Genomic DNA, 22,675 nt, shown 5'->3' on the forward strand with positions numbered 1-22,675 from the left:
CTTCCCTTCCTCAATATAGCAACGTTAACTGAATAATCGCCATCAAAAAATGTGTTTATTTGAATTGATTGCAATTTAAACTTTGAGAGTTTGAGTAACTAGTATCTAGTAGCAGTGAGAAGTTGTTATCATTATACTTTTATAGAAGAGACAAGCAAACATCTTGAACATTATATGTTATTAACAATGCATACCTTTAAGTCACTGCCAGGCAAGGACCCCACTCCATTTTTCCACTCCATGGCACTATAAATATCAAAGTCTTGCACATCATTTACAGTGCTCGCTTCAGTTTCTTCTTCCATTCTTTCCACTTTGATTGGTACAGACTGCCAGCTATTTTCTTCCAAGACCTTCCTCCCTCCACCAGAACTGTTCACTTAAAGATCATGGAAAAATAAAAGAAAGAGGCCATTAGGGACTCTTCAAGTCCATTTTCTTCATGGTCAATTCTTCTAAAAATAAAAAAAAAGCTCAATTTTTTTCCTTCACATCTTGAGTAATTGTGTTGCAAAACCAAAAGCATTCGATTGAAAAACATACTGATCAAAATAGATACACTGCAGGAATGATTTTGTGTTTTCCCCCCAAAAACTCAAAAGTTAATACAATACAGAAGGCTATTAGGAAAATTTGTAGAAGTTACTTAGTGGCTGAAATTAATATACAAATTCCTAGAGGAGATGTGCAGATTTTCCTTAGATTATATAGTTACACACCTTTGGAAGAAATACATTATAGCATATTATAAAATAATTGCAGAAAATTTAGCAAATGCCAGTTGAGTCAAACTACTGACTTCTGCCATGCAAGTCATAACTGGTAATACACCAAAAATTGGATTATGAAATATTTCACTTTGGTAAGGCATAACTTTCATAGTTAATGAAAATCTGAGAAAATGCCTAGGCTACATATCTTGACTATATTAATGTTTCAACATTAATTAAATGAAGCTTATGTTTGGTGTTAATATTGTCTTGCTAAACAAAACAAATCAATAAAATCCAAAAAGGGTACTGCTGTTTTAAAAAGGATTGATAGATTTCAGGATATTGAAAGGATTAAGGAATATCACAAGAAAATGCTGCTAACACTGATCTATTATATTTATGGACCCTGAGTATAAACATGCAAAATTCTACTCTCAAACTATTCATCTTGTAAAAAAAAATGTTCCATGCAAAATATTACAGTGAGACTTTATTTAAAACTGGATCTCTTCGGCAGGTAAACTTTGACACAAAAGGTCGTAGTTGAAGGAAATAACACCAAGATCATTAGTGGCAAATCTGCCACTCCAACATTACATGCACTACAATTACTAATACAGCATAAAAAAAAACAGGGATACACTGATGGCATCACTTTTTCCCCAATCTCAGCCAATGTGTTCATTTGTAGACTGATGTATTTCTCGCCCACTGTGATATTCGCCATTCACTGAGCAAGGTCAACTGACACAAAGAAATTTTGATTTATCCCCTTGAAAAGGAGTTATAGTACAAATTGAGCCATTTAATACAACAGGTTTATGCTTCTCAAAGCATATCCCCTAGTTGACCTCTTCTCACCCTACTTTTTAAGCTTTCCTCATGTCTCGTGTCACCCAGTGTAACTCAAATACAGTTACTATGAGCATATAACTTACATCTTTGTATTCTTTGGGAAACAGTGTGGTAACAGACATTTCTGGTCCAATAAGCCCAACCATTAAGTTTTGTAATTTCAACACAGTAAATTAATTCAAAGAAACTTACGGGAGTCAAAATATACAGGTGTAACTTACTGTTCACTTTAAGCGAGGTGCGCACATTTCATGTGGTAGCATGATGACATTTGCAATTAATGTATTTTTACATATTTATTTATTCATTCACCGGATATGGGTGTCACCATCCGCCAGTATTTATCGCCCATCCCTAGTTGCCCTGGAGAAGGTGGTGATGAGCTGCCTTCCTGAACTGTTGCAATCCCTGAGGTGTAGGTTCATCCACAGTGTTGTTACACCCGAAATGAAATAAATGAAAAAGAATGCTTAATCAAATACATACACAGGATTACTTGACTATTATTGAAAAATTAAATACATCACACTCTTCCCTGCTTAGCTATAAACCCCAGCTCAATACTGAGTGTGGTATACTATATAATGCAACTACTATATGCAGACATCCACAGCACAGATAATTTTAAATTGTCCTGTTCAGGCTTAAAACATTTCATCACTGTGGAGGTTTTCTTACTATTGTAGGATGAAGTCTTTCCTGGCAAGGAGGAATCACACTTCTTGGCAGGCAAGGCTTTTGGCTGTGCAACACTTTCAGGTTCTGGGACCTCCTCCATGGTGGTTGTAGGTGTTATCTGAAGGTCGCTAGTTCGAGCCTTGGCTGAGGCAGCGTGTTGTGTCCTTGAGCAAGGTACTTAACCACACATTGCTCTGCGATGACACTGGTGCCAAGCTGTATGGGTCCTAATGCCCTTCCCTTGGACAACATTGGTGGCGTGGAGAGGGGAGACTTGCAGTTTGGGCAACTTCCGGTCTTCCATAAAAAAAAACCTTGCCCGGGCTTGTGCCATGGAAACTTTCCAAGGTGCAAATCCATGGTCTATCGAGACTAACAGAGGCCTACTACTAGACTTAACCACGAGACTGAAGGAAGTGGTTCTTACCGCTCTGCACATCTTTCTTCTCCTTTCCTCTCTCTGGATCTGTTTCAATCTCTTTCTTTTTCTTTCTCATGTTCCTTCTCTCTATCACACCATTGCCTTTCGATTTCACACTCTTTCACTCCACCTCTTCCCCCCTCCTTTTTCTTCTTCTAGTCTGTGCAACCTGATCCAGGGAAGGTCCATTTAGCTCACTGGAGTATTCTCGTATTAATCCTTCTGTTGCTCCTATTACGATCTGATCTCTTCTCTTAGTTTGTGCACCCACAACATCACCTGACAAATCCTGTGTTTTCGTATCTCCATTGTCTCCTTTCTTTTTGGTCTTCCATTCATCCAGCTGAGCATCTACTGTTACAAGCCGCTTTTTGTCTCTCACTTGAAGTTCATGCAATAACCCTAATGCACAAAGAGTAGATTCTGGTTCTTTATACTCTCAAAAGCCGAATGCTTTCAACTTCCCTGAAGCTTCTTGAACTGTCCCCCAGCTTAAAGCAAAACCACACTTTGCAAGTAAACTGCCTGATTAACATATCAGAAAGTTTTCTACAAAAACTGCTTCTGTCACTTCCATGCTTCCTCTAAGCAGTATGGTCCTTTCTTGGTTCAGTATGCTTTCCAACCAGAGGCACACAGAGGTTGGTACCGACATCTGTTTGTCCTCTGTTGGCAATGGCTCATGGTGTACAGCATGGAGAAAGTTGGGCAACATCCTGTACCTTTCATTTAGTTGACTCTCTTGCAGAGGATGCGGCATGCAAATTGTGGCTGGATCTCCAATTGAGTTGTAGCTGTGTCAGCCACTCACATCCCCACAATGCTGGTCCTCCTGGTTTTACCAAATCCGAACTCAATGTGGCTTGTTAATTGTTGTATTTTGCAGTTACAGACTTTATTCCCACAGGAGTTATCTTTTCTCCAGTACAAATTCTTAGCTGGAAATCTACACCCTTCAGTTTGGTAACTTTAAAATACCATTCAGTCATTTTGTGTTATGACTGAGACAGCAGAACCAGTATCTAATTCCATTTTAATTAATTTGCTGTTCACTTCTGGCATCAGCCACTATGCTAGTCTAATATTAATTTTCATGGCTACACAATCCTGTGTCGCTCTCATCATTATCGGAATTTTTAAATCAACAGCATACAGAGTAGTGCTCTTTTTGAAACTGCAACTTGACACCTTAGCTTTCTCCTCCCTGAGCGGTCCATGCTGCATTTTCTGCCAGTTTCACTGCTAAACTTGCTTGGTTTGGTGTGTGTGAGCTCCTGCAAAAACGGTAACACAATCTAGGTAGGTTCCTGCTTAGATGCTGCAATATCGCTCACACTCGATCTCATTCCTGACTGCAACTCAAATGCATCTCTGTCTGCTGTTTCCCTTGAAACAGCGACTTCCACTGCTCTTTCTGTGCTTCACTTAGGAGCCATGTTTGAATGCATTCCTGTAAGATTCCACATACTAAACAATCTCTCAGTGCATCATTAAGCCCATTATTGAATTGACAATGCTCAGACAATCCCTTCAATTCAGCCATGTATGCTGAAATAGACTCTCCTTCTTAAATTCCACTTACGTAATCTAAAGCATTCTGCAATCAACAATGGTTTGGTTCTCAGTGTTCCTGCATCACTTTGACAATATCACTAAACTTCTGCAGGTTTGATTGGTGCAGTCAAACGTCAAAGCGAAGTATATGCTTTTAAACCTAATAAACTCTGCGAAATTGGTACTTGCTTTTCACTGGTCCTGATGAAGGGTCTCGGGCTGAAACATCAACTGTTTACTCTTTTCCATAGATGCTGCCTGGCCTGCTGAGTTCCTCCAGCATTTTGTGTATGTTGCTTGGAGTTCCAGCATCTGCAGATTTTCTTGTTTGCGATGGCCATTTCATTTGCCTCAAAATACTGTTCCAATAGCTCAGTATGCATGAGCCAATTACCTTTCATGTTATCAAACTCAATCTTTCCAATGTAACAGCCATTTTTGATTTTTTAAGATGATTAGTACCACCCAGTAATCTCAGTTTGTGAACTCTGAACTCCTCTGTTTACTCCCTTTTTAAAAAAAATTCCATTGTATCTTCCCTTCAAAAGAACATGTTCTGACTGCCTTTGTTTAAAACTTGATCGTCCCTCCACGTGGCAGGGTGCCTTTTCACTCGCTGATGCTCCCTCTGTGTTTTATTTTATCTTGTGTGTCTTCCTGCATTTAACAAGTTGGCAGCTGTCTCAGGTTTGTTTTAAAATACTTCGTTCCAATGTTATGTTTTGTAACATCAAAACACTGATCTAATTCAGAGAAACTCATGGCATTCTGAAAACATGGGTGTAATTTATAGTTCACTTTAAGCGAGACACAATGATGTATGCAATTCACATATTTTTACACAACACTAACCACCATGCCACCTGCCCCCATATTGTTGTACAGTTCCATCTTTACTCATATCAACATTGTAAACATATTGAGGTACTTCATACTTCCTCACAACATACCTAATTTATAACATGAACGGGTTAACCAATTATTTAAGCAGATTTCTAATGGAACTGGATGGTAGGTGTCTTATTCTTGCCAGGATTAGGCACCAATAGCAACAGTACTTATGTTAAAACAGATTGCTGTCAAAATAGCTACATTTCAGACAACTTGGGAACAATCTGCAGAATCTTTACCAAATCAAGAGACGTGTTTTACAAAAAATAATCCCAGAGTATTTAGGAAAGGCCTCAGCCATTACTACAAGCTACAGCTTGTGATTTTGATGTAAGTACCTCAGAGAACACTATTGAATGCTTAATGCAATATTAAGGAATAAGTTAGATTACTAGTTGTGAAAATGGTAGCCAGTGATTATTGAAAATTTTCTTCTTTATATATTCACTGCAAGATGACAAATGAAACTAATTTTTAATAAAAGTGATTATACTTCAAAGAACATGATTGGTTTATTATAATTTGGGCTGTCTAGAGTAAACATCATGCAGACTCTCTTTTAAAATAGGACAAAAAGATTTGAGTGCAAGCTTGGATAGCTCTGTGAATCTCCATGTAGTTACCATATAAATATATTCAACCTTCTTCAAAAGGCAATGATGCAGGGAAAACTGGAGAATTGAAATGAAAGAAGATGAAGTACCCAACAAACACAAGTCTACTTTTAACAGATCCTCAGGGCTTACTTCCATTCCACGGTTTCAACAACTTAATTACAAAACTGAGTATTATCGTGAAAAACATTTCTACCCCAATTTGACATAATTTATACCACTTCTTAGCTTCATATTTACCTCAAGTCAACTCCAGAAATAATAGCGTGCTACTGCAGGATAAACCGTAATCCACCAGTGATTTTTGTAAAAAGTGCTTTGTGATTCAGAGAAGAAAATTATTCATCATTTACCTGACTCAACACTACATAAACAAGCAAATGTGATGCTACTGGAATTCAATATCAGCAAAATTGCAACGAATATCATCTGAAATGCTTTCTAAGGGAACAATAATATATATATTAAATCACTATCATTGAGTATTGTTCTAGTTATTACTCATATGCTCAGAAACATAAACAGTCCACAGTCACACCATCCTTATTCCAAAATGATGCTCATCACATAGAACAGACAAATTACAAGGGATTTTTTTTTTATTACAGTGAGTTCTTGTCAATTGGGACACATCAGGACCGGTATATTTTGCCCCAATTAGATGAAGTTTCTGGGAAATTGTTAAAAAGCTATTAAAAAAAAGACAAGTTATCATTTAACTGAGTAAGAAATTACGTACTTAAATGAAATATAGGACAAATTAGAACACTGTCAGTACTACTGGCGGTTGTGCGCCATATCTGATGATGACAGAAAACCCATGCAGGGAAGTTTTTAAAGTAGAAAAGCTGTTGCACTCTCTCAACCATGGAAATACCGGTCCAATGGGATGAGTAGACCTCTCAACTGTGGACTTCCCCAACTGCGGCGAATGACCAGGCCATTTGATCCAACAGCTCTAGTCCGCCATTCAATCACGGCCATGTACTTCTTTTTTCTCTCCTCAGCATTTTCCAACATTGTATTTCATTTGCTACTTTCTTGCCCGTTCTCTTGATCTGTTTAAGTCCCTCTGCATCCTACCTGTTCCCTCAACACTATCTGCCCCTTCACCAATCTTCATATCATCTGCAAACTTGACAACAAAGCCATCTATTCCATCATCTAAATCATTGATATACTGCATAAAAAGAAGTCCCAACACCAAACCCTGCATAACACCACTAGTCACCAATAGTCAACCAGAATAGGCTCCTTTTAATCCCACTTGCTGCCTTCTTCCAATCAGCCAAACTTCTATCCATGCTGGTATCTCTCCTGACATACAATGGCCTCCTAACTTGTTAAGTAGCTTCATGTGCAGCACCTTGTTAAAGGCCTTTTGAAAATCCAAATAAACAACGTCCAATGATTTTCCTTTGTCCATCCTAACTGCTATTTCCTCACAGAATTCCAACAGATTTGTCTGGCAAGATTTCCCATTAAGGAACCCATGCTGACTTTGTCCTACCTTGTCCTGTGTCACCAGGTACTCATAACATCATCCTTAACAATTGACCCTAACATCTTCCCAACCACTGAGGTCAGGCTATAATCTCTTTTCTGCTGCCTTCCTCCTTTTCTTAACCAGAGGAGTGGCATTTGCAATTTTCCAGTCCTCTGGCACCATGCCAGAGTCCAGCAATTTTTAAAATTATTGGTGTAGGCCATTTTGAACCAATCCTACTGAGTTTTTTTTTCAAGAAAGTTACTAGCAAAGTGAATGAAGACCTTAGTAAGGCATTTGACAAGGTCCCACATGGGAGGTTGATTAAGAAGGTACAATTGCTTGGCAGTAAATTGGATGAGATATTGGCTTTGTATGAGAGATAGAGAGTGGTAGTACATAGTTGCCTCTACGACGAAAGGATTGTGACTAGTGGAGTGCCATTGGGATTAGTGCTGGGTCCTTTGTTGTTTGTCATCTATGTCAATGATCTGGATGGTAATGTGATTAACTGGATCAGCAAATTTGCAGATGACACAAAGGATGGGAGTTTAGTGGACAGCGAGGAAGGCTATCAAGTCTTGCAGTAGGATCTGGACCAGCAGGAAAATGGCAGATAGAATTTAATGCAGACAATGTTGCACTTTGGTAGAACCAACCAGGTAAGGTCTGACACAGAGAATGGTAGGGTTCCGAGGATTGTAGTAAAACAAAGGGATTTGGGAATACAGGTCCATTATTTGTTCAAAGTGGTGTCACAGTTAGATGGGGTCAAAAAGAAAGCTTTTGGCACAATGTGCGCTGGTTTGGTCACCTACCTACAGGAAAGATGTAAATAAGGTTGAAAGAGTACAGAGAAAATTTTCAGTGATATTGCCGGGTCTGGAGGACCTGAGTTACAAGGAAACCTTGAATATGTTAAGTTAGGAATAGGTGGAGTCCTGCTGAAGGGTGCTAGCCCAAAACGCCAATTCAACTTTTTTCCATAGATGCTGCCTGGCCTCCTGAGTTCCTCCAGCATTTGGTGTGTGTTCCTTGGATTTCCAGCTTCTGTAGATTTTCTCTTGTTTGTGATTGGACAACTACACTGTGAAGTCTCTTCCAGGTACGCTTATCCTGAGAAAGTTTAAATCTGCCCTTTGATGGAAGTTCAGTGAAACCCTTCCTCACTGCTCCCCCTCTGTGACCTCTGCTGCCCTCCAGTCTTGCTGAAGGGTGTCGGCCCGAAACATTGACTGGACTCTTTTCCATAGATGCTGCCTGCCCTGCTGAGCTCCTCCAGCAGTTTGTGTGTGTTGCCTGGATTTCTAGCATCTGCAGATTTTCTCTTGTTTGTGATAGGTTAGAACTTTATTTCTTGAAACGTAGAAGATTAAGACAAGATTTGAGAGAGATACACAAAATTATGAGGGGTATAGACAGGGTAAGCACAAGCAGGCTTTTTCCACTGAGGTTGGGTGGGACTACAACCGAGGGTGAAAGGTGAAAATTACAAGAGGAACATGAGGAGAAACTTCTTCACTCAGAGGGTTGTGGGAGTGTGGAACAAGCTGCCCACACAAATGGTGAATGCAAGCTCAATGTCAACATTTAAGAGAATTGGTATAAGTCCCAGGATATTAAGGGTATGGAAGGCAATGGTCCCAGTGCAGGTTCATGGGAGTAGACAGTTTAAATAGTTCAGCATAGACTCAATGGGCTGAAGGGCCTGTTTCTTTGCTGTACTTTTCTATTAGTCAATGGGAGTACGCTAGGTCCAAACATCATCAGGATCATCAGGGCTGAGTATTCTGGTGGGTTCATTGTTTCTGATTCCAAAACTTCTTGCAGTATTTAAAAGATGCACAGGAGTGGGTTGGAATATCTACCTCGATGCTGCTCCAATATCATACAAAGTAACTCAACACGGTCATGGACAATGTAATTGAATTGACTGCACTCAAACCACAACCTCATCATTTACCAACTCCAAAACCAATGTTCATTTTGTCAAAACTTGCAATACCCACTAAGTGTAACATTTACAGATTATGGATTGCGGCAACCTTAGTGGCAAGTGTGCAACAGTGCTTATTTATGCAAAACAACTAAATAATTTAATTTAGACTATTGTGGCAGGACAGGCGATGTTTGCAGTTACAGGCTGAAGGAGCTGATGGCAACACCTATGATCAATTCTAGTATTAGTATCTGCAGCTCAGACAACTTCACAGTTGATGAGCTGACGTGTAAGATTTGGACAACGCAATACATCAGGAAAGATGTGTGAGGTGACATAGGGGTGGGGGTAGGTGGGTGAGTAAGTTACCTGGTCAGTGTTCCAAAAGGCATTTACAACTCTTAAGTGTTTGCAGAGTGGCAGCAGAAGCTGGGTGTCACTGTACACAAAATCGCCAATATTATTCATTTATTTATTGGGGTACAGCATGGAATAGACCCTTCAAGCACGCCATCCAGCAAACCCCTGATTTAATTCTGGCCTCATCTTAAATGTGCTTGCTATATGTGCCTTGCACTGTGTATGACTGTTGGTACTGTTTTGCATCACAGCCCCAGAGTAATGCTGTTTCATTTAGCTGTATTCATGGGTATTCATGTATGGTTGAACGTCTATTAAACTTGAACTGATAAAAGTTAGGAGACTGCAACAGAAATGCATGCAGTTCAACAATATCCTCAGAGAAGGAAATCGTCTATTTTACCAAGTGTGGCCTACAGTATACTTCCCCCAGTGCAGTCAACTCTGAAATGCACTCTGGGACGGCTTAGCAAATTACTCTGTTCGAGGGCACTTAGGCTTGGGAAGTAAATGCTGACCTTGCCACCAATACACTCAGATTTCAAAGGAAAATACAGAAAAGTAGCACCAAGGGTAGTGATAATCTTATCAAATATCAGAAAGCACCAAGAGCCAAAAGACTTTTTTTTCCTCCTTGTGTTCATCAAATTCAGTCTCTGCAAAGGGGTGAGATACAGTGAGATACAGGCTTAAGCAAGCAAAGGATTTGGGAGGAAAGCAGGACTTCTGAACTGAACTGAGATGATCAGCCATTTCTACACTAAACAGCCAACCAGGCTCCAGGGGACAAATAGTCTTGTCCTAATCCTGACTTCTGCATTTCCATAGAAACATACACAGTTCACTTCTACCTCTTGGCAACGAGCCACAAGCAGGACCATTTTGGAAGATCAATCATTTCAGCCTATTTTTTTCCCCAACATAGCAAACATTTTGCACCTTGTTTCTGGTCTTGCAACATTGACTCAATCACCTCACATCAATACCAACTCTTCCAGTACACTCCACCCCTTGAATAGCTTTCAGTTTCTGGGTCTCAGCCAGCTCATTTCACAGCATTCAATCCCTTTACACTCCTATCCAAGTCAGGATGGACAGAGTCCCAACCAACTGCCCTCCAACGAGAGAACGTTCTCATTCTAAACAAGCTCGTTAACCCTATTAGATCATGTCAAATCCAATGTGGCTTTGTGAACCCAAGGATCCACACTAATCCTTCCTCATTTTGCAATGCATGAAACAATACTTGCTTCAATCCAATTCAAGCCTATTTCTTCACATCCTTTCCTGATAATTAACTACCTGATTTTGAATGAAGAGCAAACGAAGAGAACGCCTCTTCTTGTGAGATATTAAACCAAGAATCACTGTGATAAAAATTATAGCTCATCCATTTAAGCCAGAGATGAAATAAAATATACTCTCTCAGGGAGGGTCACAAGTCACTGTTACTATGAGGCTCTAAGGCTGGTAAATGCAGAAATCTTCAAAGCAGATTTTCAAAGTACGTCTCACCATATATTATCCTGAGATTCATTTTCTTGTAGGCATTCACAGTAGAACAAAGAAATGAAATGGAATCCATGAATAACTGCACACAAAGTCGACACAATATGGGACCAGAATGAGGCCATTTCGAGCCTTGAATCTGCTCTGTCATTCTATCATGGCTGATTTGTTATCCCTCTCAACCCCAGTCTCCTGCGCCTCCATGTAATCTTTGACATCCTGACTAATCAAGAAAGCATCAACCTCTGCTTTAAATATACTGTATCTAATGATTTAGCCTCCACAACCATCTGTGGCAATGAATTCCACAGATTCTCCACCCCCTGGCTAAAGAAATTCCTTGTAATCTTTTCTAAATGGTCACCCTTGTATTCTGAAGCTGTGCCCTCTGGTCCTGACTTCCTAATTTTGGAAACATCCTCTACATCCACTCTGTGTGGGCCTTTCAACTTTCGATTGGTTTCTATGAGATCCCCTCTCATTCTTCTAAATTCCATTGAGCACAGGCCCAGAGCCATCAAAGTCTCCTCATTCATTAACCTTTCGTTCCCAGAATCATTCATATGAAACAATACAGGAAAATGCCAGCACAACTTTTATTAAATAAGCGGCCCAAAACTGTTCACAATTTTCCAAGCACGGTCTGACCAATGCCTTATAAAGCCTCAGCATTTTACCCTTGCATTTTCTTTCCTTAACACCGACTCAACCTACAAATGAACCTTCAGGGTATCCTGCACTAGGACTGCCAAGTCTCTTTGCATCTCTGATTTCAGAATTTTGTCCACATTGAGAAAATTGTCTGCATTTTGATTCCTTCTTGAAAATCACAACCATACATTTCCCTATACTGTATTCCATCTGCCACTTCCTTGCCTGTTCATAGAATCTGTCTAAATCCTTCAGCAGGTTCCCTGCTTTCTCAACACTTCCTACTCCTCCATCTATTTTCGTATTGTCTGCAAACCTGGTCACAAATCCATCAATTCTGTCATCCAAGTCATTGACATATCATGTGACAAGAAGAGCTAACCCAACACTGACCTCTGCAGAACACCATGTGTCACCAGCAGTCAACCAGAAAAGGTTCCCTTTATTCCCACTCTTTGCCTCCTGCCAGTCAGCCATTCTTCTATTTATGCTGGTATCTCTCCTGACATCCTGGTATCTCTCTTAACTTGTTAAGTAGTTTCATGTGCAGCACCTTGTCAAAGGCCTTTTGAAAATCCATGTAAACCATGTCCAATGATTCTCCTTTGTCTATCCTGCCTGTTATTTCCTCAAAAGAGTTCCAACAGATTTGTCTGGCAAGATTTCCTGTTAAGAAAACCATGCTAACTTTAGCCTATTTTATCATGTGCCTCCAAGTACCCAGAAACCTCTTCCTTAGTAATAGTCTCCATCATCTTTTCAACCATTGAAATCAGGCTAACTGGCCTATGATTTCCTTTCTTGTCTCCCTCCCACCCCCCACCTTTTCTTAAAGAGTGGAATGACATTTGTAATTTTCCAGTCCTCAGGAACCATTCCAGAATCATTGATTCTTCATTACTAATGCCTCCACAATCTCTTCAGCTACCTCTTTCAAAACCGTGGGGTACAGTCCATCTGGGCCAGGGTGGACCTTTGGATCTTTCAGAGCTTTCCAAGCAACTTCTCCTTAGTAATTACAACTACACTCACTTCTGCCCTCTGACACTATAACATTTCCTGCAAACTGCTAGTGCCTTCCACAGTGAAGTATGGCACAAAATACTGATTAAGTTTGCACATCATTTCTGACATCCATTACTCCATCTCCAGCATAATTCTCCAAGCAGTCCAATATCCACTCTTACCTCTCTTTTACTCTTTATATATTTTTAAAACATTTATTGTATCTATTTTATATCATTGGCTAATTTACCTTCATATTTCATCTCTTCTGTTGGTTTTTAAAAGCTACCCTGAACTTTAACTTTTTACTAATACTTGCAGCAGTGCATGCCCTTTCTTTTGCTTTTATGGTGTCTTTGACTTCCCTCGTCAACCATGGTTGCTCATCCTCCGTTTAGAATACAGTCGGCTCTCCCTATCCGCGGGTTCCGCATCCGTGGATTTAACCAACCGCGGACTGAAAATACTGTACAAGTATTCCCCACTATCCAAAAGTGCAACATTCCTATGAAAACTTTCGTAAGCCAAACCCAAAAGAATAACCTACCAAATCATACCAAATAACACATAAAACCTAAAATAACACTAACATATAGTAAAAGCAGGAATGATATGCTACGAGCAGAACCAATAGTAACATCGGCAGCTTTCAAGATTCTTTCTCTCTGCGTGTAAGTAGTACGAATGGTGGACACAGGCAAGTTCAACGCACGCACAATGTCTTTATTTCGTTCACCACGATCAAAACGCTTAATTACGTCCAGTTTTAAGCTAAGCATAAGACCCTTAAGATCTCTCTTAGGCTTTTCTGACACCTTAGGATGCATCTTGCTAACGGATGCACTGAATAAATCGAGATAAAGCACTCTCGCTGCTCGGGGTGCGCTGCCTCTATAACAGCTTGCTGGAAAACAAACGCTGAACGCTATTTTCACTTTCTGTGACACCCTTATGAGCTCTCTTAGGCTTTTATATAAGGGACTTGAGCATCCGTGAATTTTGGTATCCGCAAGGGCCGTGGAACCAATCCCCCGTGGATACAGAGGGCCGACTGTACTACTTTTTCAGCATGCATCTATCCTGCACCTTCTGAACCGCTCCTAGAAACTTCAGTCATTGCTGTTCTGCCACCAGGGACCAACAGGCTCTGGGATAGCTTCCACCAGGCCATCAGACTACCTAACTCATGCCGACACAACTGTATTTCTATGTCATACTGACTATCCTGTTGTACATATAAATTGCATAGTTAGACGGAGACACAAAGATTTTTCCTCCTCGTGTACATGAAGGATACAAGTAAATAAAGTCAATTCAATCAACCTGTTCGTGCCCCTTCCAATCAACTTTGGTCAGCTCCCCTCTAATGCATCTGTAGTCCTCTTTACTCCACTGTAATACTGAGACATCTGAGTTTAGCTAAGGCACCAGTGAGGGGTCAGTGTGGACACGGTGGAGGATTACAAATACCTGGGGATACGAATCAACAATAAACTGGACTGGTCAAAGAACACTGAGGCTGTCTACAAGAAGGGTCAGAGCCGTCTCTACTTCCTGAGGAGACTGAGGTCCTTTAACATCTGCCGCACAATGCTGAGGATATTCTACGAGGCTGTGGTGACCAATGCTATCATGTTTGCTGTTGTGTGCTGGGGCAGCAGGCTGAGGGTAGCAGAAACCAACAGAATCAACAAACTCATTTGTAAGGCCAGTGATGTTGTGGGGTTGGAACTGGAAGCTCTGACAGTGGTGTCTGAAAAGAGGTTGCTGTCCAAGTTGCATGCCATCTTGGACAATGTCTCCCATCCACTCCATAATGTACTGGTTAGGCACAGGAGTACATTCAGCCAGAGACTCATTCCACAGAGATGTAACACTGAGCGTCATAGGAAGTCATTCCTGCCTGTGGCCATCAAACTTTACAACTCCTCCCTCGGAGTGTCAGACACCCTGAGCCAATAGGCTGTTCCTGGACTTATTTCCAGTTGGAATAATTAACTTATTATTATTTAATTATTTATGGTTTTATATTGCTATATTTCTACACTATTCTTCATTGGTGCGATGTAACGAAACCCAATTTCCCTTGGGATCAATAAAGTATGTCTGTCTCTCAGATTGCAGGGTGAATTCTATCAAATTATTATCATTGCCTCCTAAGAATTCCTTTACCTTGAGCTCCCTAATCAAATTTGGTTCATTACAAAACACATAATCCGGAATTGCTTTTCTCTCTAGTGGGCTCAAACAAAAGCTGCTCTAAAAGCCATCTCATGCCCCAGTATTTGCCAAACTGTGCAAGCCATTAAAAAAAAAGTAATAAATAAATAATTCTGAGAGCCTGAGCTGTATTGTCCTTGAAAATGAGTCCCTAGATCCTGTTCAGTTCAGTGTTGAGGTGAGTGAAGTTATCCACACTGGTTCAGGAGCCTGATGATGGTAGGGTAATAACTGTTCCTGAACCTGGTTTTTAGGACCCAAGGCCTCCTTCCAGATGGCAGCAGCAAGAAGAGAGTAAGCAGAAGACCTTGATGATGGAAGATGCCTTCTTGTAGATATGCTCAATTAACTGGGCTGCATCTACTACTTTCTGTAGGCTTTTCCATTCTTGAGCATCAATGTTTCCAGACCAGGCCATGATGCAATCAATCAGGATACTCTCCACTGTGCACCTACAGAAGTCAGTTAAAGATTTAGATGACTTGTTGAATATGCACAAACTTCTAAGAGAGTAGGTGCTCTGTCATGCTTTCTTTCTAATGGTATTTATGTGCAGGCCCCAGGACAGATCCTCTGAAATCCTCAGTCCTTTTGTTTTGCTGATGCTGAGTGAGAAGTTGTGCTATCTGCAGACTTAAATATGGCATTGGAGCCTCACAGTTATAAGTGTAAAGTGATTAAAGCAGAGAGCTAAGCACACAGCTCTGTGGTGCATCTGTGCTGATGGCAATTGTGGAAATGTTATTGCTGATCCAAACTACCAGGGGCCAAGTATCATCAAGATGGTGCTGGTGATATATGACAACATTTTCTGGGTGCAGTCATAGAAAAGTGCAGTGCAAACAGGCTCTTCAGCCCATCTAATCTATGCTGAAACCTTTAAAACTGCCTACTCCCATGGACCTGCACCAGAACCATAGACCTCCATACCCTTACTATCAACATACCTATCCACATTGCTCTTAAACATTGAAATAGAGCTCACATGCACCACATGTGCTGGCAGCTCCTTCCACACTCTCATGACTCTCTGAGTGGTTTCCCCTCATGATCCCCTGAAACTATTCATCTTTCACCCTTAACCCATGACCCCTGCTTGTAGTCCCACCCAACCTCAGGCTAAATGCAAGCAAGTTTTTCCCCCTATCTATACCCCTCATAATTTTGTATACCTCTATCAAATCTCCTCTCAATCTTCTATGTTCAAAAGAATAAAATCCTAACCTATTCAATCTTTCCTTAATACTCAGGTCCTCCAGACCTGGCAACAGTTTTTTAAATCTTCCCTGTACCCTTGCAATCTCATTTACATCTTTTCTGTAAGTAGGTAACGAAAACTGTACACAATACTCCAAATTAGGCCTCAACAACATCTTTTACAACTCCAACATAACATCCCATCTCCTGTACTCAATACATTGATTTATGAAGGCCAATGTGCCAAAAGCTTTCTTTATGACCCTATCTACCATGACGCCACTTTATATGAATTATGGATCGGTATTCCCAGATTCCCATGATACTACTAGATTTTGGATAAGCATGTTGAGGTTGTAGTCAGCCATTATGCTAAACAGTGGTTGAATAAGCTCAAGGGACCCAATGGTGTACTTTTGCCTCAAGTTCATATCTTTGTGCAGAACTGGTAGTGATGGATTTGAATGTCAAGTTGGCAGCTGAGAAGGTTTGAAGTGTTCCTAAAAGAATGCTGCTTTTTTCACAGATTATCAGGCCAGTACATATTCTGCTAATTCTGACCTTCTGATCACATAATTAAACATTTTTCTACTCTTTCCCTACCTTTGTAATGTGTAATGCACTTCCGTGGTAGCACTTGGCCACTAATTTTCCTTTTGATCCTCTTCTTTTGGACTGTTTGCACTGCTGATGTGGCAAGATTTAACAAACTTTATGTCCACTTCTTTTACAAACCTATAAGTTACATCTAGCTTTGATGTTTATAGCTTGCTGAGACTTCAGCACAGTTCTGCCCCTTTGGCATTCAACATAATTATCCCATCAAAACCCATCATCAAGCTTCAAGAGCTAGGTCTTGTACTTCCCTGTGCAACTGGATACTTGACTTCAAGAAGGGGAGGGTCAAAGTAAACACCAGTCTACACTGGGATTTTGTGGTGGACAGAGTTAACAGCTTTAAATTCCTGGGTGTCAGATACAGGTCTTGGCCCAGCACATGGATGAAGTGACAAGGAAGGTGCACCAGCGTCTTTACTTTCTGAGGCGGTTTAGCTTGTCACTGGATACTCTAACAAACTTCTACGTGTGCAGAATTGAAAGCATCCCAATCTCATACGACAATGCAAGTGCAAAGTAACGCAAGAAGCTGCAGAGTCATGGGCTCAATCCTATACTTCAAGGGCACATTCTTCCCCACCATTGGGTAGCTAGCACTGACTTAAGAGGGCATCACCAATCAAAGGCATGCACCATGCCATCTTGCAGTTACCAATGGGCAGTAAGTACACAATTCCCACACCACTAGGTTCAGGAACAGCTTCTTCTCTGCAACCATTTGATTCTTGGACCAACCAGCACAAGCCTCATCACTGTCTCAGTATAGCAACCCTATGATCACACTGCACTAAAACAGACTTCACTTGTTCAATTGCGAACCTTCTTCTAAAAATCGTGCATTCATTTTTCTTGTTAATGCTACTTATCTGATACTATGTGCCTTCGATGCAAGTTTTTCTATTGTACCGGTAAACATGTAGTTATGCCGAGATCAGTAAAACTTAATTGCTTTCTTCAAATTAGAACAGGCAGAAATACTGAGTGTTTTGCAGTCATCTTAAACAATGCACCGAATAAATTACAATGAACCCAGATAACACAGTGAGTACTGAAACTTTGACAAAGACAAAATAGAGTCAGGAAGTACAACATGCATTATGGATGAAAACTACTTTATAATAGAACATAGAACAGTACAGCACAGGAACACACCCTTTGGCACACAAAGTTGGGCTGAACCAAAGAAATTAGTAGTCAAATTGTCAACTAAATTAGTCCCTTCTATCATATCTGTCAAACGATGTCCATATCCTTCCATTTTCATCACATTCATGTGCCTATCTAAACATCTCTTAAAAGACTCTCAATGTATTGCCTCCACCACCTCCCCAGGCAGAACATTCCTGGCACCCACCACTCTGCATAAAAACTTGACCCTCACATCTTCTTTGAAATGACCCCTCCTCGCTCTTTAATGCCCACCCTCCAGTATTAGGAATTTCAACCCTTGGAAAAAGCTGCTGACTATCTACTCTATTTATGCCTCTTATAATCTTAGAAATCTCTTATCAGATCCCCTCAGCCTGCACTGCTCCAGAGAAAACAACAAAATTTTGTCCAACCTCTTGCTGTGCATGCCCTCTAATCTAAGCAGCACCCTGGAGAACCTCTTGTGCACCCTCTCCAAAGCCAAATGTGTGAATCTAAAATTGTGGTTGTATGTTTCAATATCCCCACACCCCATGGGTTAATTACAAAAGTTTGAAAACAAAAATCTAACATCTGTAGATCAAGGAATGGGTGTAATCTTAAATACTGCATAAACACAGTGGTGGGAATGGAACAGAATAGGCAGCTTATCAGGAGTTCAGAGCATCAGCTTTTATTTAAGATCATTAACTTACATCATAAAATTTGTTTTGCAGCAGCAGTACAGTGCAACACACAAAATATGCTGCAAGTTACAAATACATGCACAAAATAAATTAGTACAAAAAGAGAGCAAAGATAGAGAGGTAGCATTTATGGGCTCGTGGGTCATTCAGAAATCTGATGCCAGAGAGAACGAAACTGTTCCTAAAATGGTAATTGGGTGTGTCTTCAGGCTCCCGTGCCTCCATCCTGCTATTATTGAAAAGAGAGAATGTCCTGGGTAGGGAGGGTCCTTAATGATGGATGCTGCCTTTAAGGCATCACCTTTTGAAGGTGTCCTTGTTGCTCGGAAGGCCAGTGCAGGCTGATAGAACAGGCTGAGCTTACAACTCTCTACAGCTTTTTCCGATTCTGTGCAGTGCTGATGCAACCAGTTAGAATGCTCTCCACAGTACATCTGTAGAAATTTATTACGGTATTTAGTGGCATTACAAATCTCCTCAACCTGCTAGTGTAATACAGCCACTGGCGTGCCTTCTCTATAACTACATCAATATGTTGGCCCCAGGATAGATCTTCAGAGTTGTTGACACCCAGGAATTTGAAACTGCTCCATCTTTCCACTCCTGACACCTCGATGAGGACTGGGGTGTTCCCTCGACTTCCACTTCCTGAAGTCCACAACCAATTCCTTGGTCTTGCTGGCGGTGATGTAGATCATGGCGATAATCATGGATGTAGAGAGTACAGCAATGATCCAAGGGGCAAGTATACTTGCGTTCATTGTCAGCTAGGAGGAGATGCTATTTCTGATCCACACTGTGGTCACCTAATGAGAAAGTCGAAGATCTAGTTCCCAAAAGGGAGGCACGGGGTTCAGGTTTAGAAGCTTATTGATTAGTATTGAGGAGATGATGATGTTGAATGCTGAACTGCAATTAATAAACAGCAGCCTGACTTAGGTATTGATGCTGTCCAGGTGGTCCACAGTCCAGTGGAGAGGCAGTGAGATTGAATCCATCAAGTGGCGGTGAGATTACTGCCACAAGCTGTAGTGGGCCCAGGACCTTTCTTAGGCAGGAGTTAATTCTAGCCAGGATCAACCTCTCAAAGCACTTCACTATAGTAGATGTGAGTGCAACTGGGCCAGAGTTATTGAGGAATTTCACCCTGCTTTACTTGGGCACAGGTATGATAGGTGCCCTTTTGAAGTCGGTGGGAAGCTCTGACTGCAGCAGTGAGGGATTACAGATGTCCTTGAATACTTTCAGCCTGTCAGTTGTCACAGCTTTTCAGTGGCCTACAAGGAACACAACTGTGGCCTGACACCTTACAAGAATTCACCCTCTTGAAAGATGTTCTGATGTTGGCCTCTGACACAGGTATCAAAGGGCTGGCAGGTGCTGCAGGGTTTGGCACAGGTATAGACTTATTCTTGCTTTCAATGCATGCATAAAAAGGCATTCAGCTCATCAGCCATGTGTGAGGTAAGATTTTGCCTTATAGGACGTAATGGCCTGCAAACCCTGCCATACCCAATGTGCATCCAATTTACTCTCTACCTCAAGTCGAGTCACTTTTTATTATCACTTCGACCATAACTGCTGGTACAGTACACAGTAAAAACGAGACAACATTTTTCAGGACCATGGTGCTACATGAAACAGTACAAAAACTACACTGAACTACATAAAAACAACACAGAAAAGAACTACACTAGACTACAGACCTACCCAGGACAGCATGAAGTCCACGAAACAGTGCAGGCATTACAATAAATAATAAACAAGACAATAGGCACAGTAGAGGGCAGTAAGTTGATGTCAGTCCAGGCTCTGGGTATTGAGGAGTCTGATAGGTTGGGGGAAGAAACTGTTACATTGTCTGGTCGTGAGAGCCCGAATGCTTCGGTGCCTTTTTCCCAGACGGCAGGAGGGAGAAGAGTTTGTATGAGGGGTGCGTGGGGTCCTTCATAACGCTGTTTGCTTTGCGGTTACAGTGTGTAGTGTAAATGCCTGTAACGGCAGGAAGAGAGACCCGATGATCTTTTGCGATCTGAGACAGTGCAATTTCTGAACCAGGCACTGATGCAGCTGCTCAGGATGCTCTCAATACAACCCCTGTAGAATGTGATGAGGATGGGGGGGGGGGGGGAGATGGACTTTCCTCAGCCTTTGCAGAAAGTAGAGATGCTGCTGGGCCTTCTTTGCTATGGAGCTGGTGTTGAGGGACCAGGTGAGATTCTCCGCCAGGTGAACACCAAGAAATTTGGTGCTCTTAATGATCTCTACCAAGGAGCCGTCAATGTCCAGCAGAGACTGGTTGCTTCGTGCCCCCCTGAAGTCAACAATCATCCTTCCTGTTTTGTTCACATTCAGAGACGGATTGTTGGCTCTGCACCAGTCCGTTAGCCGCTGCACCTCCTCTCTGTAAGCTGACTCGTCATTCTTGCTGATGAGACCCACCACGGTCGTGACATCGGCGAACTTGATGATGTGGTTCGAGCTGTGTGTTGCAGCACAGTTGTGGGTCAGCAGAGTGAACAGCAGTGAACTGAGCACACAGCCCTGGGGGGTCCCCGAGCTCAGTGTGATGGTGTTGGAGATTGATGCACCATCAATAACTCACACTGAGACGTAGGCGAGATATCGGCTTTTATTGACTGGAAGAAGGAACCAGGAGTGAGTGTCTATCATACAAGGTCTTGGAGACTGAGGCCGATCTTCAGGCCGCAGGTCTCCTTTATACAGGGGCCTGTGGGAGGAGCCACAGGAGCAGTCAGCAGGGGCGTGTCCCGACAGGCACATAGTTCACCACATTCACCCCCCCTTCGTTTGAAAAAGTCCTCATGTAGCGAAGGTTCTTACAAGTCAAGCCGATCAGGCGGTCGAATCTGTCGCTGCGATCTACGTAGCACCGGCTGTGACCGCATAGGTGCCGGCAACATTGGCGATTGCACAGGGGACGGGGGTTGCGCGTGTTCTTGCCCACTAGGCGCCGGTGATCCCTCATGCATGTGCGAGGCGCCTGGTATAAATGCGTACGAAACGCCCGGTATACAAGTGTCGTGAGGAGTCTGTGTAGGGCCTGGTGAGCACGGTGTCAACTCTGGTGCAGGGTTCACAGTCACCGGAGAGCCTTCAGGGTAGTGGTCTGCTGCACCTGCGGGTGCCAGGTCGCGGATGGAGACCGTGTCCTCCCGCCCATCAGGTAAGACCACGTAAGCATACTGGGGGTTCGCATGTAGAAGGTGAACCCTCTCCACCAGCGGGGAGTATTTATTGCTCCTCACATGTTTCCGGAGCAGCACTGGCCCCGGGGACGTCAGCCAAACTGGTAGGGTGGTCCCAGTGACAGACTTCCTGGGAAAAGAGAATAGGCGTTCGTGAGGGGTGGCATTGGTGGACGTACATAACAGAGAGCGGATAGAGTGCAGTGCCTCAGGGAGGACCTCCTGCCATCGAGAGACCGGCAACCCTTTTGACTTAAGGGCTAAAAGTGTGGCCTTCCACACTGTGGCATTCTCCCGCTCCACCTGGCCATTACCCCGGGGATTATAACTCGTGGTCCGACTGGTAGCAATGCCCCTAGCTAGCAAGTACTGGCGCAGCTCCTCACTCATAAAGGAGGACCCTCTATCACTGTGGATATAGCAGGGATACCCGAACAGAGTGAAGAGCTGGCGCAGGGCTTTTATGACGGACGTGGCAGTGGTGTCGGGGCAGGGGATGGCAAAGGGGAACCGTGAGAACTCGTCAATAACACTGAGAAAATAGACATTGCGGTCAGTGGAGGGAAGGGGGCCCTTAAAGTCAACACTCAGGCGTTCAAAAGGGCGGGTGGCCTTGACAAGTTGTGCCGTGTCAGGACGGTAGAAGTGCGGTTTGCACTCGGCGCAAATTTGGCAGTCCCTGGTCATCGTCCTGATGTCCTCCAGGGAGTACGGCAGGTTCCGAGCTTTCACAAAATGGTAAAATCGGGTGACCCCCGGATGGCAAAGTTGTGCATGGAGGGCGTACAGCTGGTCGAGCTGTGTGCTAGCACATGTTCCCCGGGATAGGGCATCAGGGGGCTCATTGAGTCTGCCAGGCCGGTACAGGATATCATAGGTGTAGGTGGAGAGTTCTATCCTCCACCGCAAAATCTTATCAT

At 42.3% G+C, this 22,675-nt stretch overlaps 1 protein-coding gene across 11 annotated transcripts in view; it reads right to left on the bottom strand.

Moving 5' to 3' along the window:
* The window catches only part of LOC132401655 (lethal(3)malignant brain tumor-like protein 4), a 380,142-nt gene that overhangs the window by 344,193 nt on the left and 13,274 nt on the right, over positions 1–22,675 (bottom strand). For 8 of the 11 annotated variants that reach the window (XM_059983770.1, XM_059983710.1, XM_059983719.1 and 5 more), the window contains exon 3: positions 195–379. In XM_059983770.1, the coding sequence (XP_059839753.1) occupies positions 195–379 (185 nt within the window). Of the gene's footprint in view, positions 1–194; positions 380–1,789; positions 1,965–22,675 lie in introns of those variants that run through there. The other 3 variants (XM_059983724.1, XM_059983742.1, XM_059983761.1) reach the window with 3 other exon arrangements.

Source organism: Hypanus sabinus, chromosome 1, assembly GCF_030144855.1.
Source record: "Hypanus sabinus isolate sHypSab1 chromosome 1, sHypSab1.hap1, whole genome shotgun sequence".
NCBI lineage: Eukaryota > Metazoa > Chordata > Chondrichthyes > Myliobatiformes > Dasyatidae > Hypanus > Hypanus sabinus.